The sequence below is a fragment of the Nyctereutes procyonoides genome, unplaced genomic scaffold (genome assembly GCF_905146905.1).
Source record: "Nyctereutes procyonoides isolate TBG_1078 unplaced genomic scaffold, NYPRO_anot_genome, whole genome shotgun sequence".
Lineage (NCBI taxonomy): Eukaryota > Metazoa > Chordata > Mammalia > Carnivora > Canidae > Nyctereutes > Nyctereutes procyonoides.
In genome coordinates this window covers 2,849,168-2,864,572 of record NW_026575131.1, presented here as the reverse complement: position 1 = coordinate 2,864,572, position 15,405 = coordinate 2,849,168, and the positions used below count along the sequence as shown (strand labels likewise).

The window sequence follows — 15,405 nt, the reverse complement described above, 5'->3', positions numbered from 1 at the left end:
TATAGGAAGTTTGCATATTGCCTCTTAAGTCATCAGAAATATCCCTTTATAAAGGGTGACGAGTATTTCATCTGATCTACCGTGATTCCCTTAACCACCCCATCATTGCGGGACATTCAGGGTGTTTCCAATCACCTTGCTGCAAACTGCTGCAGTGGACAATTTTATTTTCTCTTGGGTGATTTCCACCGAACAAGGCGTGGGGATACCGGCTGGATCTTGAATATCTTTCCGACTCTTCACAATTGCACCTTGGCGCAGGATCTCCCCCGTCCCCCTCCCCGCAGCCCCCAGCCTCGGCCTCCGCAAAGCCTAACCCTGGAGCCTGGCCCTCCCCGACTCCACTCCGGCTGTGCCGCAGGCCCCTCCGGCCCTCTCCACCAGCGGCTCTCCAGGGCTCCTTCCCCCCACAACCGCCGGCCTCGGGCCACCCCCTCCCCAGGCAAGCTGTTGCCCGCTGCGCGCCGCAGCGCTCGGCCGTCCGGGCTCGGGCTTGCCGGAGCCAGGTGCACTTCGGGACGCTGGCACGCACCGTCCTTACCTGAGCCTCTGTGTCCCGCGCAGGTGCCCAGGTAGACAAACTGCGGAGGACGTTCCTTTTTCCCCTTTCAGTCCATTCCCGCCTCCAGCGGTAGGGCGGCGCATCTGGTAAGCGCTTGATAAACATCCCGAGTATTTTAAACAGCACCTTGAAGTTTCTAGGCTGTTTTTTTACTTTAGGTCCCTGAAAGTCAAAAACAATTTGCACCATGATTAGATGTGATGGGGAGGGGGAGATGTGCATTTCATGCACGAAAGCTCATTCAAGAATTGACTGAGCACCTACTATATGCCACCATTATCCACGGTGGTGAGTAAAAGACAATGAATTCAATAAAGTAAAAAAGCAGTGTGTTAGATGGTGATTCGAGCTCGGGAGACGAATCCGGCGCGGCTGGGAGACTGAAAGCAAGGCCTCCCTGAAGTGACAATAGTAACTGCTAACAAGGGGCCTCACCTTCGGAAGCCCGTTTAGACTAACGCCACAACGCAGGGAGGGGGGAACGATTGCTCCCATTGCACAAATAAGGAGGACGTAAGGCGCACGGCTGGGGTACACGTCAGCCCCGAGTCCCAGGCCTCTGCCCTCCCCCGCAACTCCCGGCCCTGAGCCCTGTTCCTCCCCGGCAGGGAGAGGGTTAAAACCGGGCGTAGCTCCGGGTTGTGCGCGTGCGCGGAGCGCAGATTGCGCGTGCGCAGAACGCGAGACTACGTGGCTGGCCGGAAGTGGCCTGTGCGGAGCTGCCCCCGGATCGCTGCCGCTTGCTGCACGGGTCTGCCACAGGGCTGCTGCTTCGCGCCCCGCCGGCACCACCATGCTGAAGAAATTCGACAAGAAAGACGAGGAGTCGGGTGAGGGGGCGTAGGCTGGGGGAGGCCGGACCCTCGCGCAGGCTCTCTGCACCCGCCCGGGGAGCCGTCCTTCCGGGCCCCTTCCTCGACGTGAAGCCGAGACCCGGGGAGGGGGGGTGGGCAGGGATTGTGCCAACGTCCGCAGGGGGTCAGTGGCAGGCCTCGGAGAGCCCGAGCGTGCTCCGCTGCCCCCTCTCGGGAGCTCGACCACAGTTCGCTGGGTGACCTTGGGTGGGTCATGCGCCTCTGGGGGCCTCGGTTTCCCCAGCTGTCAGGAGGAGGGGCCCGGCCAGATGCACCGTTGTGGCTTTCTCAGTGAGACCCCTTGGGATTCACCGGGGCTGCGTTGCTGCTGGCTAAACCGGGAGCGTAATCTGTGGAGCCAGTGCCGTGGCTAAGAACCCTCTTTCATTTATTTATTCAGTAAACATGTATTGAGCGCTTGCCGAATGCCCGGCACTGTATTGCATCCCGAGACTGTAGTAGAACAATGAGACCCTCAGTGCTTCATCTGGGAATATTAAGTCACAGGCGTAGTGGAGAAGCTGGACACCAACCAGATAAGGACACACGTAACTGATTACAAATGTGACATTTGCTGTGAAGAAATCCTCGTCACTAGGAGACAATGGTCCCCACACATTGTAGGGACTCAGTTAAGTACAAGTTGCATAAATGAATGCAAGACACCACACTGAGAAGCACAGAAGGACTGTACCAGGGCTGCTGGGTGACCGAGTGGTTTGGGGTAGAGGGAGCTCCCTGCAGAAGAGTGGTAGGATCTATGTGCAGGTTGTAGAGCTTTGATTGCCCTTCTGGAGTAATTTGAACTTGACTAGGTAGACAGTAGTGACATCTTCCCTTCTCTATGTCTGCAAGGTTTGCAGTTTAGGCTTCCAACCCATACTCACTCTTCTTTGCTCTGTAGGTGGAGGCTCTAACCCATTCCAGCATCTTGAGAAGAGTGCAGTACTCCAGGAGGCAAGTATCATTTACCTTCTCCATCCTAAATGTTCATAATCAACGTGTTCAAAATACTAACACCTTCAAAGTGGTGCTTTAAAGAACAGTAAGGGAGGAACCTGTTCCTGGAAAGACAGGAAAACTTCCTGGAGAGAGTTCATTATGCTCGCATTTGTTGTTGTTCCTGCTCTCTGTTTCTTTTTCTACTTAACAAGTGTTTATTAAAAATCTGTTAGTAAGTCAGCACATCCCTAACTAATATTTAGGGAAGATTTGAGGAGTGGTTAGTAGATGAATTAAGGAAAAAAACAAAACAACACTGTTTCCTCATGAAAATAAGCTTTTTTAGGCAAATGTATTTATTTACCCTGGGACTTCTCAGATTTTGAATGTGCTTGAGTGCAGTCAATGGGAAGGAAATAAACCAGGCTAGAAAGTAATGTTCTTGGTTGCTTTTTATTAGGCTCGTGTATTTAATGAAACTCCCATCAATCCTCGAAAATGTGCGCACATCCTCACCAAGATCCTTTACCTCATAAACCAGGTAAGAGGATGGAACTTGGGGATCCCTGGGTGGCTCAGTGGTTTAGCGCCTGCCTCCAACCCAGGGTGTGATCCTGGAGTCCTGGGATCAAGTCCCACATCGGGCTCCCTGCAGGGAGCCTGCTTTTCCCTCTGCCTTCCTCTGCCTCTCTCTCTCTCTTTCTCTCTCTCTCTCTCGCTCTGCCTCTCGTGAATAAACAAATAAAATCCTAAAAAAAAAAAAAAAAAGGATGGAACTTGGGGGTGAGGGAAATGGTGCTGGAGGTTGTTGGAGGGGTTGCTAAGATAGCTCTTCAGATATCTGACAGCTCCTGTGTGATGGTTGTCCAGCTCTGGGTCTCCTCAATGTCTAACTCTGATGTATTGCCCTTGGTGCCCTTGCCTCTGCAGGGTCAGGATCTGGCCAGGGCTGAACTGGCAGAAAGAGCCTTCTGGCCTCTCTGCCCCACACTGAGACTTTCTTTTTCGACTAAAACAGGGGGAGCACCTAGGGACCACTGAAGCAACTGAGGCCTTCTTTGCCATGACCAAGCTCTTTCAGTCCAATGACGTAAGTGCCCTCAGTCAGTATGGTCTACCTTTGTGTGGGTTGGAGTTTTCCTTACCTTGGCCCTCTTGCTGAGCCACGGGTCAGTCATAGGACTTTTCCTATTTCTTTTCCAGCCCACGCTCCGTCGGATGTGCTACTTGACCATCAAGGAGATGTCTTGCATCGCTGAGGATGTTATTATCGTCACCAGCAGGTGAGTCTTAGGTCTATGGATGATGGTTCCCTTGATGGAGGCCATTGACACAGAGGCCGTTTTTTTTCTCTTGTATATCAGGCAATGAAATTTTGTTTAATATAATACCAGGCCCCTTTCCTCTTTTGTCTCCCTCATCCTTGTGTTACTGCTGCCTACCCCATGGCAGCCTCTGGAGTGTGCAGTTTCCATTTTAATTCTCTGACCTTACCTTAGAGCACAAACCCTTCCTTGCCTTGATTCCTCTCAGTCAATTGAGCCACCCTGGAACTTTCACAAAGACTTTAGTGAGTACCAAGAGAGAACACAAGAAAAATAGAGTGCAGGGGTATATAGACAGGCTTGCTTACCAATCACTGGTTTCTGCTGTAGACTGAGTTATTCAGGCGGCAGATGTGACTAAAATATAATCTCTGTTCTTAAGAACCAAGAATGTGGGGCGGGAAGGATGTTGTACATTACATCATAGGTCTCGTTTAGAAAATATCTATTGATTGTCCACTAGTCCTTGTGAATAGTCTGGGAATATAGCAGCAAATAAAACTGACATGAGCTCTGCAGCCCCAGAATTGACAGAGAAATAACTAGGCAGACAGGTATTAAGATGTAATAGAGTTTAGGGACTCCTGAGTGGCTTAGCGGTTGAGTGTCTGTCTTTGGCTCAGGGCGTGATCCTGGAGTCCTGGGATTGAGTCCCACATTGGGCTCCCCGAATGAATCCTGTTACTCCTCCCTCTGCCTGTGTCTCTGCCTCTCTTTCTGTGTCTCCCGTAAATAAACCTTAAAAAAAAAAAAAATATATAATAGAGTTTATCATGATAGACTGTGAGAACAGACTAGAAGAATATTCCATTTGAATTTGGATCAGAAAAGGCCTCCTAGGGGTGCCTAGTTGGCTCAGTCGGTTAAGCATCTGCCTTAAGCTTAGGTCATGATCTCAGGGCCTTGGGAACGAGCCCTGTGTTGGGCTCCCTGCTCAGCAGGGAGCCTGCTTCTCTCCTTTTGCCCTTCCTCACTGCTCTTCTCTCTTGCATTCACACACTCTCTCTCAAATAAATAAAATCTTAAGGAAGGAAGGGATAGAAACCTAGATAAATAAATAGCAGGACAGAAGTGGGGGGGGGGGGGTGGGTCAGGAGTGCTCCAGACTGAGGGAATAGCATATTCAAAGGCCTGGAGAGGAGAGAGCATGGCCTATTTGGGGACTTCTCTGTTAAGGAGTTTATACTTGGTGGTAATGGGCAATAGGAAGCCTTGGGAATGTTTCAACCCAAGCTGGGGAGTGACCTTGTCAGTTTCAAGCTTTATAAAAATCTCTCTTGTTGCCATGTGGGGTTTGACCAGGAAGGAGTAAGAATTTTGTGAGAGCATTAGTTAGGAAACTCATGTAGTAGTCCAGGCAAGCATGTTGACCAGAGCTGGATAGGAATGGATGGGGACATGGTCTCAGAGAGGCCCAGTTTCCTGTGTGTAGACAATGCCTTCCCCTCCTGCAGCCTGACAAAGGACATGACTGGGAAAGAAGACAACTACCGGGGCCCAGCTGTGCGTGCCCTTTGCCAGATTACTGACGTGAGTCTCCTGCCCCCTCCAAGCAGCCATTCTTCCCTGCTTCCTGGAGAGGCTCAGTTATGATCTTCCTTCACATGCCTTAGGTTGTCCTGTGTCTCCTGGGTAAAACACTGAGCCAGGTGATGGGGTGCGGGTGGGGTGCAGGAACACCAGAAACAGGTTTGCCTCCTTCTTGCCCTCAATCTTCCCACCATCTATACTCCTGACTATTGCTATGGATTGATAGGGTCCCCTCCCACCCCTATTTGTTGTCCCCACAGAGCACCATGCTGCAGGCTATTGAGCGCTACATGAAACAGGCCATCGTGGACAAGGTGCCCAGTGTCTCCAGTTCTGCCCTGGTGTCTTCCCTGGTGTGTAGCTGGGGACCCTGTTACATGGGTGTAATGGGACCCTGTTACATGGGATGGGGGCTAGGCATCAGGTTGGGAAACTGAGGAAATATCAGTTGTTTTTCAGTAGGAAAAAAAGTGTTTCTATGTCCCCAGATCTGAGTCCCACCACATTCTCAGTAAAGGGTACCAAGGAACTCTTGACCGATTCCTTAGGGTGACAGATTGTTGGAATTTTGGTCTGGTGGGAGATCTGTCACCAGGGTGGAGACTGAGTTTGAGAGCTGTTCTCGTGCACTGTCTCACAAAACCAGGACAACAGGGCGTCTCTGGGCTGTCCAAGGGAGGATCCAGAGCTGGACTTAACTGTGAGCTGGGGCCAGGCAGTATGATGGCAGAGCACTCTGCCTACCTGCTTCTTAATGTGCTCTGTTGCCCGTAGCACCTGCTGAAGTGCAGCTTTGACGTAGTCAAGCGCTGGGTGAATGAGGCCCAGGAGGCGGCATCCAGCGATAACATCATGGTCCAGGTGAGGTGTGAGCAGAGGAGTGGTATTTACAATTCTTAGGCATATGGCATGGCACTGGCCAGTCAGAAAGGACACTCTCCTGGAGATCCTGGTGGTCCATAGCAGGAGCAGGCTTTAATCTTTTGTCATTGGATTGTGGGGAGACTTGGGAATTTGGGAAAAGAATCCAGGGTACCACTTGGGAAGGTTTAAGTTAGAGGCTGCTTACCAGCTGGAACTGAAATATTCAAGTATTTGATAACCAGCTGAGTAGTGTCTGGGGGCATGGGAGGGAGCAAACCTGGCCCAGGGAGACAGAGAGCCTTTGCCAAGTTGGCCGTGTTAGTGGTGCATGTAAATAAATACATTGGTGGGGCTTTCAGCCACTCACTCTTTTTCAGTGACCTAGGCCAGGAATTCCTTTAATCTTTGTGAGTCTCAGTTTCCTTTCCTGTAAAATGGGAATGAAAGTTTCTGGCTCACAAGGCTGTAAGAATACTATGAGACAGCATCTAACAACACCTGACCTGTCCAGGGCACCTGGGTGGCTCAGTCTCAGGTGTCCGCCTTCAGTTCAGTTCATGATCCAACAGGCCTGGGATTGGGCCTCGTATTGGGCTCCCCACTCAGCAGAGCATCTGCTTCTCCCTCTGTCCCTCTCTCTGCTTGTGCTCCTTCTCTCTCTCTCTCTCAAATAAATAAAGGTAAAAAAAAAAAAAAAGTCTGACCTTTCAGGTGTGTACCTGTAAGTGTTCCCTGTGTGCTTATCGCCTCTTTCTTCTCACTCCTTGTGCTGATTCTCCTCTCCAGGGCCAGCTGTGGCCCCTCAGAACACTTCCTGGGGTCAGAGAAGCTTCTCACATACAAGGCACCCAAAGTTGCATGCCTTAGCCTTTGAATACCACTCTGGTAAAGAAACAAAAAAGGAAAAGAAAACAAAACAAACAAAAAAAAAAAAAACAAAGGGCAGGGGGATAAGAATGAACTCTGTGTACCTTACATCTCCAAAAGGGGAATCCCTTGACTTTGTGCCCTCAGACCTAGCTTTGCCAGTACCAGCCATGAGTCCTTGGGAGTCAGTAGGGCTACAAATAACTACCTTTAGGGGTGTCATAAGGTTTAACGCTGTAAGATCTCATGGGAGGTGTGCTACACAGAACCTTACAACACATGTCCATGCTCGAGGCCTGGCTCCCACTTTCTCTTGTTGAAAGACATCTCATCTTCTCCTGTTCTTTCATCTCTGTGGTTTCTGTTGTCCCCTCCACATCTGTACTCAGGCCGCCTTGCCAAAATTGGGGGTAGGAGCTAGGCTACAGATATATTCATATGATTTATTGAGTATTGTGTCAGAGGCTGTCCATACAGAGCATCTGGGTAAATTGTTCATAGCCCCTCTGAGGTAGAATGAGAAGGCTAAAGCCCAGAGAGATGTACTGGCCTGCTGGTAGACCTGAGGTTCACATGTCTGTACTATGCCATGATCTCCTATCATCTAGTACCATGCTCTGGGGCTCCTGTACCATGTGCGTAAGAATGACCGCCTGGCTGTCAACAAGATGATCAGCAAGTTCACCAGGCATGGCCTCAAGTCTCCCTTTGCCTACTGCATGATGATCCGGGTGGCCAGCAAGCAGCTGGAGGAGGAGGACGGCAGGTAATGGCTCTCGGCTCCCCTGGCCAGGTAATGCCTCATTCAGTGTTGGGCCACCCCCAACTTCTTGCTGCCCATGTTCTTTTGTAGCCGTGACAGCCCACTGTTTGACTTCATTGAGAGCTGTTTGCGCAACAAGCATGAGATGGTGGTGTATGAAGCTGCCTCAGCCATTGTCAATCTGCCAGGTTGCAGCGCCAAAGAGCTGGCCCCAGCTGTGTCAGGTTACAGACATCCCTTCACCCAAGCCCCACATGTGTATGCCTGCTGGGAACTAGGCCCTGGGCCCAGGGGTCAGGAGAAAGAAAGAAAAAGCCCTCAAATAGGCCATAGTGTTATGTTAAGAGAAGGATTTGGGATCTAGTATGTATTTGGTACCAGGCACTGTACCAGGCTCTCGTGTGCCTTATGTTTGGGGATAGGGTACTTTTAGTTCCATCTTACCATTCATTAAAGAGCTTGGGGCTCTGATAAGAGGCAGAGGTGGGGTTCAGATCCACTCTGCAGCCTATCAGGCTGGCTAGCCATGCCAAGAGAGCCTGGTGGAGGAACCCAATATTTATAAAACCAGTGCATGGTCACTAGGGGCCAAGCTATCTTAGACAAAGGAAAAGCATTTCAGAGGGGTCCCTGAAGCCTGAACACTGGAGCCTGATGGCCTGGATTGGAGTCCTGGCTTCCTGACAGCCATGACACGGGGAGAGATATGCTGTCTGACGTGTAACCAGTTAGCATAGGAACCAGGGCAGTTGTTGAAGCCAGGATGGAGCTAATTCTGCTGGTTTCAGTGCATGCCCAGGAATGGGGAGTGCAGTTCTACTTCACAGAGGTAGGGGGCTCAGGCTTTAGATACAGGCAGTCCTGGATTTCAGTCCTGGTTCTGCTGGTAGCTAGCAGCTGCTCCAGAGTTAACTTTAGTAGCTTTACCCATGTACTTAAGTCTCTGTATCTGTTAAACGGGGATAATAGCTGCTCTGTGAGATTGTGAGAAATGAATGAGACAAGGTACAGCAGCTCCCTAGCACAATGCCTGGAAAATAGCAGGTTCTCAGTAAGTAGCAGCCGGCATCATTCATAACATCCACTGGGCTCTCAGAGGCATATCAAAGCCTCTTTGCTCGTGAGCTCTCTTCCTTGGTTATGATGAGGGTGCCAGCAGGGAAATGAGCACAGGGTTTGGGTCTGAACAGCTTCCTAGCCCTTGTGTGCCCTCCATGCCCTGTGCTGCCCTTCCCTGGAGGCCTGGGCTTTCCCAGCTGCTGAGTGGTGAGGGCAGCCTGGCACATGGCATCTGTCTCCCCACAGTGCTCCAGCTTTTCTGCAGCTCACCCAAGGCCGCTCTCCGCTATGCTGCTGTCCGCACCCTCAATAAGGTAAGGTAAGGTAAGGAAGAGGTGGGCAGAACGGGGGTCTGGCCTTTTGAGAGGGTCAGGGGGTGGCCTAATCAGCTGGAGGCATTTCAATTACCCCTGACCTGAGTTACAAAAGGTGTGGTGCTGGTCACAGTTGCTTTCTACCAGATGGTGAGATGGGCTTGTCTGAGGCCAGAGCCATCAAAAAAGTCCCTTTTTGGTGCACCTGGGTCGCTCAGTGGTTGAGTGTCTGCCTTTGGCTCAGGTCATGATCCCCAGGCCCTGGGATCAAGTCCCTCACTGGGCTCCCTGCAGGGAACTTCTCCCTCTGCCTATGTCTCTGCCTCTCTGTATGTCTCATGAATAAATTCATAAAATCTTTAAAGAAAAAAAGAAAAAGGCCCTTTTTATATCTGTTCTCTCTGTCCTCTCAAACAGGTGGCCATGAAGCACCCTTCTGCAGTGACAGCATGCAATCTGGATCTGGAGAACCTGGTGACGGACTCAAACCGTAGCATCGCTACACTGGCCATCACCACGCTCCTCAAGACCGGCAGTGAGAGCAGCATCGACCGCCTCATGAAGCAGATCTCGTCCTTCATGTCAGAGATCTCAGATGAGTTCAAGGTACCCGGGTGTGCCTGGAACACCCACTGTCCCCAGAGTGAGGAAGACACTTTGTGCCTGCTCCTCCACATTCCCTAGCCCCCAGGCCAAGATTGACCTGGGAGCTGGTCAGGCTTGAAGACTTGGTGGAGAGGGTGGCACTTTGCCCTTCTGAGGGCTCGGACTTGGGAGACACGCTCATCCTGCCTCTGGATCTTTGTCCTTATTGTTCCTTTGTGAGACCAGTTGTCAGGGCATAGAGCGAGGGCTGAGGGAGCAAATGTTGTCCGAGATCTCTCATTTACTAGTATGGGCTGATGGTGGTGCTATTGATCAGTTTGGGGAAGGAGGGAGAGTCAGGTCCTGGATGAGCACAGCGAGAAGGTAATAGTGGTGATTGCAGATATGTTGAGTTTGATGTGCCAGTGAACACCAGGTGGAGTTGCCTGGTGGGCATTTGGAAACACTGGTCTTGAGCTCAGACAACAGACAATGGTTTGAGAGTGAGCGGCATAATAGGTAAAACTACAGGAGCAGAAAGGACTGCCTAAGAGACTTTGTGCAGTGCTCACTTTGGCAGCACATGTACTAAAATTGAGACTGTGTGCAAAGGGGAGAGGGCCAAGACCAAAGTACCTAGGGAGGAACCAGAACAGCTGATGTGTAAGATTGTGGGGGTGGAGGTAGGAAGAGAAGCAGAACAGGTGGCAAGGAGAAGGGCCTGCCAGCTTACTTACTTACTTTGAGGTCTGAGAAAAGCAGAGTCCGGATCCAGAGTCTGGGTCTGGGGCTCTTGGGACCTGTGTGCATGCCACCCTAGTTGGATGGGCTTGGGGATAATGTACTCCCTGAGGGTAGTGGAGTTCCTCTCTCCTCCTTGCCCTCTAGGTCCAGGGCCTGGCTGGACCTAAGAAAGGACTCTGTTGGCATGTAGTAAACTAAGTAACTTGACCCTAGTCTCAGAGGCCGCTGCTCACACATGTCTGTTTGACTCAGGTGGTGGTGGTCCAGGCCATCAGTGCCCTGTGTCAGAAGTATCCTCGCAAACATGCTGTGCTCATGAACTTCCTGTTCACCATGCTGCGGGAAGAGGTAAGAGCTGGCATTTGGGGCCTGCCAGGTCTCCTCGTGCAGGGAGTGACCTGGCTGCTAACTCCATGCTCAGTTTGGAGCCAAGGTCCTCTTCTTGGGGGGTACCCAGATCAACCTATTAACCAGGTAGATTTCCTGGTGTCTGTGGCCTTTATACTCCTCATGAACCATGGTATAAACATACCAATTGCTAGTAATTACAGTAATAAATAATGACTCACCACCCTGGCTTTAAAGACACAGCAGATGCCCTGTGGCGATGCTTATGCCAGAGTCAGGAAAACCTGTGTTCACTGGTGTCTAGTATAGAAAGTTTCTGGGCATTCCAAGAGCTCCAGGGGTGGTTTCTTCTGAAATTAATGCTAATAATGTAACATTGGGTTCTATTTTTGTTTTTGATGTAAGTTTGTGATTCACTTACACTGCCTTCCTTGGGTGTGTCAACAAAACCAATTAATTCAGAGGAGCAGAAGCAAAGGGCTTTAGAGTAGAATTGGTCCCCAGATATTTAGTGCCCCTTTATCCTAGCCCAAAGTGGCCCTTGGAACAAGGCAGGTGAAGAGCCCTTGCCTTGGGTATCTTTGGGATTCTTGCAATATTAGAGGGGAGGAGGGTGCTAATACTTAGGGAGTTTTTAGCTAATGGGTCCAACACTTTGGAGACACCACACAGCGTATACAATCTTGTGATCTTCATAACAGGCCTTGTCAACAGACATCATTTCCTCCCTTTAAAAATCAGGGATCTGGGCAGCCTTGGTGGCTTAGCGGTTTAGTGCCGCCTTCAGCCCAGGGCATGATCCTGGAGGCCCCGGGATTGAGTCCCACGTCAGGCTCCCTGCAGGGAGCCTGCTTCTCCTTCTGTCTGTCTGCCTCTCTCAACCTCTCTCTCTCTCTTTCTCTCTCTCTCTCTCTAATAAATAAATAAATAAAATCTTAAAGAAAAAAAATCAGGGATCTGAGACTCAGGTGAAGTGACCTGCCTGTGGTCACCTGCCCAATCAGTATCTGAGCCAAAATCTGAACCAAGATGTATCTGGCTCCAGAGTCCATGGTTTTTCCCCATACCTCCTTTCTTCCCAGAAAAATTCATGGTTCCAAATATCAGTAAAATGTAAGATTTCATTCATTAGGGTGCAGCAGTCAGACACTGAAACCTTGTGTTCTAGAAATGGATCTGCTGCTTGTGCACAGGGGTATGTCCATTCACTAATCAGAGCAGCTGCCAGCGAAGCCTTGATGCAGTTAGTCTGAGCTTCTTGCTGCCCACCCCCCCCCCTTCGCTGCTTGCCTGGCTGTAAAACTGTTACCGAAAACAGTATTTGAAGGTTTATAGTGCGCTTTCTCACATAACCGCCTCACTGAAATAAAACAGCATACAAATAGCATCTTACCCTTCACAATAATCTGTGAACTAAGTACACTGATGGTCATTATGAATATGCCTGAGGTTCGGACAAGGAAAGTAACTCACAGCCATACAGCAAACTAATCTGAGAACAGGGGCTAGATTTGACCCATGGCCAAATTTACTTGGATTGTACAAAGTTTTAAACATTTCAAGTTAGTGGCCGTTCTTTACAAATCAGGAAAACAGCCACCAGCACCTGCACGACAGATTTCTAGTTTCTTCTGCCAAATTTGGAACATCTGGCAACACTGGGTCGAGTGGTGATTTCCCTTTTTAGGTGGGATGGGCACTGTTCAGTGCCTTACCACTCGTATCCACTGCATTTCTGTTGCCAGATTATGTGCCTGCACCTGTGGGCATCTTGGTTGCCACCTCAGTCATTAAAGTCTGTAAGTCACAGAGCACAGATTTGGTCTGGGATCTTCTGGATCTCTGCTGCCCCATTCTGTTTGTTTTTGTTTTTGTTTTTGTTTTTGTTTTTGATTTATTTATTTATTTATTTATTTATAAGATTTTATTTATTCATGAGAAACACAGAGCAAGGCAGAGACATAGGCATGGGGGAAGCAGGCTCCCTGCAGGAAGCCTCATCCGGATGGGATCCCAGGACCCTTGGGATCAGAACCTGAGCCAAAGGCAGACGCTCAACCCCTGAGCCACCCAGGTGCCTCTGGTTTTGTTTTGATTGTGGTAAAATGCATATGACATTAAATTTACCATCTTAACCTTTTAAGTCTATGGTTCAATATTGTTAAATATATTCACATTGTTGTAGAGCTAATCTCTGTAACTTTTTCATCTTGTAAAACAACCTCAGAGCCTGTTAAACAATAACTTCCTATTTCCCTCTGCCTACAATCCCCAGATACCACCGTTCTTTCTGTCTCTATAAGTTTGATTACTCTAGGTATTTCACATAAATAGAATCATACGCTATTTGTTTTCTTGTGACTGATATATTTCACATAGCATAAATGTCATTGAGTTTCATCCATGTTGTAGGACATAGGAGAATTTCTTTCCCTTTATGGCTGAATAATATATTTATTTTATGGATTGACCACATTTTGTTCATTCATCTATTGAGGGGCACTTTGGTTGCTTCCACCTTTTGGCAATTATGAACAGGGATGTTGAGCTATCTTTTTGAGACCCTGCTTTCTATTCTTTTGAATATATAACCCAGAAGTGGCAGTGCCAGATCATATGGTAATTCTGTTTTGTAAAATTTTTTGAGGAACTCCTGTATGTACTATTTTCCATAGCATCTGTACCACCCAGTCTGCCTTTTACTTCAAAGTTGGGAAGAAAAGCGAGACCCAAAATATTTCTATTAAATGATCTACTATTAGATTTGCAAGGGCCCCAGCATGCATTCAGTCCAAGCCTTATATTTTACACAGAATATAAGCCAGGTCCCTGGTCTCCCTTGACCAGGTTCTGTGTTGGGACCGCTGTCCTTTGTCCTGGTTAGGTGCTGGGCCTCACAGCTCATTTCTGAAAAGCAACCTTCTTGCTCAGCTCAACCCCTCCCATTGCAGGGTGGCTTTGAGTACAAGCGGGCCATCGTGGATTGCATCATCAGCATCATTGAGGAGAACACAGAGAGCAAGGAGACAGGGCTGTCACACCTGTGCGAGTTCATCGAGGACTGCGAGTTCACTGTGCTGGCCACCCGCATCCTGCATCTTCTAGGGCAGGAGGGACCCAAGACCAACAACCCTTCCAAGTATATCCGCTTCATCTATAACCGTGTAGTTTTGGAGCATGAGGAGGTCCGGGCAGGTGGGTCTGAGCTGGTGCTGAACTGGGGCTTTTTTTTTTTTTAAAGCTGTTTTTTATTTAATCATTGAAAGAGATTGTGAGAGAAGCACAAGGAGGGGGGAGAGTCAGAGAGGGAAAAGCAGACTCCCTGCTGAGCAGGGAGCCCGATGCAGGGCTAGATCCCAGGACCCCAAGACCACGACCTGAGTGGGAGGCAGTTGCTTAACTGACGGAGCCACCCAGGCACTCCCCAAACTGGGGCTCTTAACTGCTGCTTGAGCAAATGGCCTGCTGAAGGGACCTAAGCCCCAGCCCACAGGCACTCTGTGTTCTTGCCTGACAAGCTCCATGATTTATAACATTGTGGAAAGGACCTCAAATGCTTGGGTATCACCCAGTTGGATGGTTCTTTAGCTCTCTCATTTATGTTACTGATTTTTGGTTTTTAACTTTGACTACATGTTGGTGTTTAGCTTTCTTTTATTTCTTGCTGTTTTTTGAAAACTGTAGCTTTATTGAGATATAAATCACAGACTATAAAATTCACTATTTATGTATTTTTTTATATTTTTATTTTTTATTTATTTATGATAGTCACAGAGAGAGAGAGAGAGAGAGAGAGAGAGAGAGGCAGAGACACAGGCAGAGGGAGAAGCAGGCTCCATGCACCGGGAGCCCGACGTGGGATTCGATCCCGGGTCTCCAGGATCGCGCCCTGGGCCAAAGGCAGGCGCTAAACCGCTGCGCCACCCAGGGATCCCTATGTATTAAGAGAAGGAGCAGGGGAAAGAGGAGAGAGAAACTTAAACAAGCTCCATACCCAGTGCAGAGCCTGATGCAGGGCTCTCTCTCACAACCCTGAGATCATGACCTGAGCCAAAATTGAGAGTCAGGTGGTTAACCAACTGAGCCACCCAGGCACCCCAAAACGCACTCTTTTAAATAAGTATATAATTCAATATGCATCCATCATATTTTTCTCTTTTTTTAAGATTTTATTAATTTATTCATGAGAGACACAGAGAGAGAGAGAAAGGCAGAGACAGAGGCAGAGGGAGAAGCAGGCTTCATGCAGGGAACCTGATGTGGGACCCGATCCTAGGACCCCAGGATCATGACCTAAGGTGAAGACAGAAGCTCAACCGCTGAGCCACCCAGGTGTCCCGCCATCATATTCTTTATTTCAAATTTACTGTCTTCTCATGCCCCCACTGGACAGATCTTTCCAGTTTCAGCGATTGATATTCATTAATAATAGTTCATTTTCTTACATTAATCCAAAGGTTAATAACTACAAATTGAGGCCATTTGTGTATAGAAGCTGAGCAACCTGTGTGTGGCTAGCTTCTGTGGCCTCATCTCAGTTAATGCCAAAATGGCTCCTGGAACCCAAGATTGGGGCTGCCTTCTCCATGAAACAGATGAGGGAGCTGAGGCCCAGTGAAGGTCCGTCCAAGACCAGTCATTGCAATGG

At 49.0% G+C, this 15,405-nt stretch overlaps 1 protein-coding gene across 1 annotated transcript in view; it reads left to right on the top strand.

The window, feature by feature from the left end:
• Positions 1-1,262: 1,262 nt before the first annotated feature.
• The window catches only part of COPG1 (COPI coat complex subunit gamma 1), a 29,016-nt gene continuing 14,873 nt past the window's right edge, over positions 1,263-15,405 (top strand). The window contains exons 1-14 of the mRNA XM_055344089.1: positions 1,263-1,392; positions 2,321-2,373; positions 2,819-2,899; positions 3,377-3,448; positions 3,562-3,641; positions 5,138-5,213; positions 5,474-5,566; positions 5,988-6,074; positions 7,553-7,710; positions 7,798-7,931; positions 9,013-9,080; positions 9,498-9,686; positions 10,662-10,757; positions 13,709-13,952. Coding sequence (XP_055200064.1) covers positions 1,356-1,392; positions 2,321-2,373; positions 2,819-2,899; positions 3,377-3,448; positions 3,562-3,641; positions 5,138-5,213; positions 5,474-5,566; positions 5,988-6,074; positions 7,553-7,710; positions 7,798-7,931; positions 9,013-9,080; positions 9,498-9,686; positions 10,662-10,757; positions 13,709-13,952 — 1,468 coding nt within the window. The 5' untranslated portion in view covers positions 1,263-1,355. The remainder of the gene's footprint in view (positions 1,393-2,320; positions 2,374-2,818; positions 2,900-3,376; positions 3,449-3,561; positions 3,642-5,137; positions 5,214-5,473; positions 5,567-5,987; positions 6,075-7,552; positions 7,711-7,797; positions 7,932-9,012; positions 9,081-9,497; positions 9,687-10,661; positions 10,758-13,708; positions 13,953-15,405) is intronic.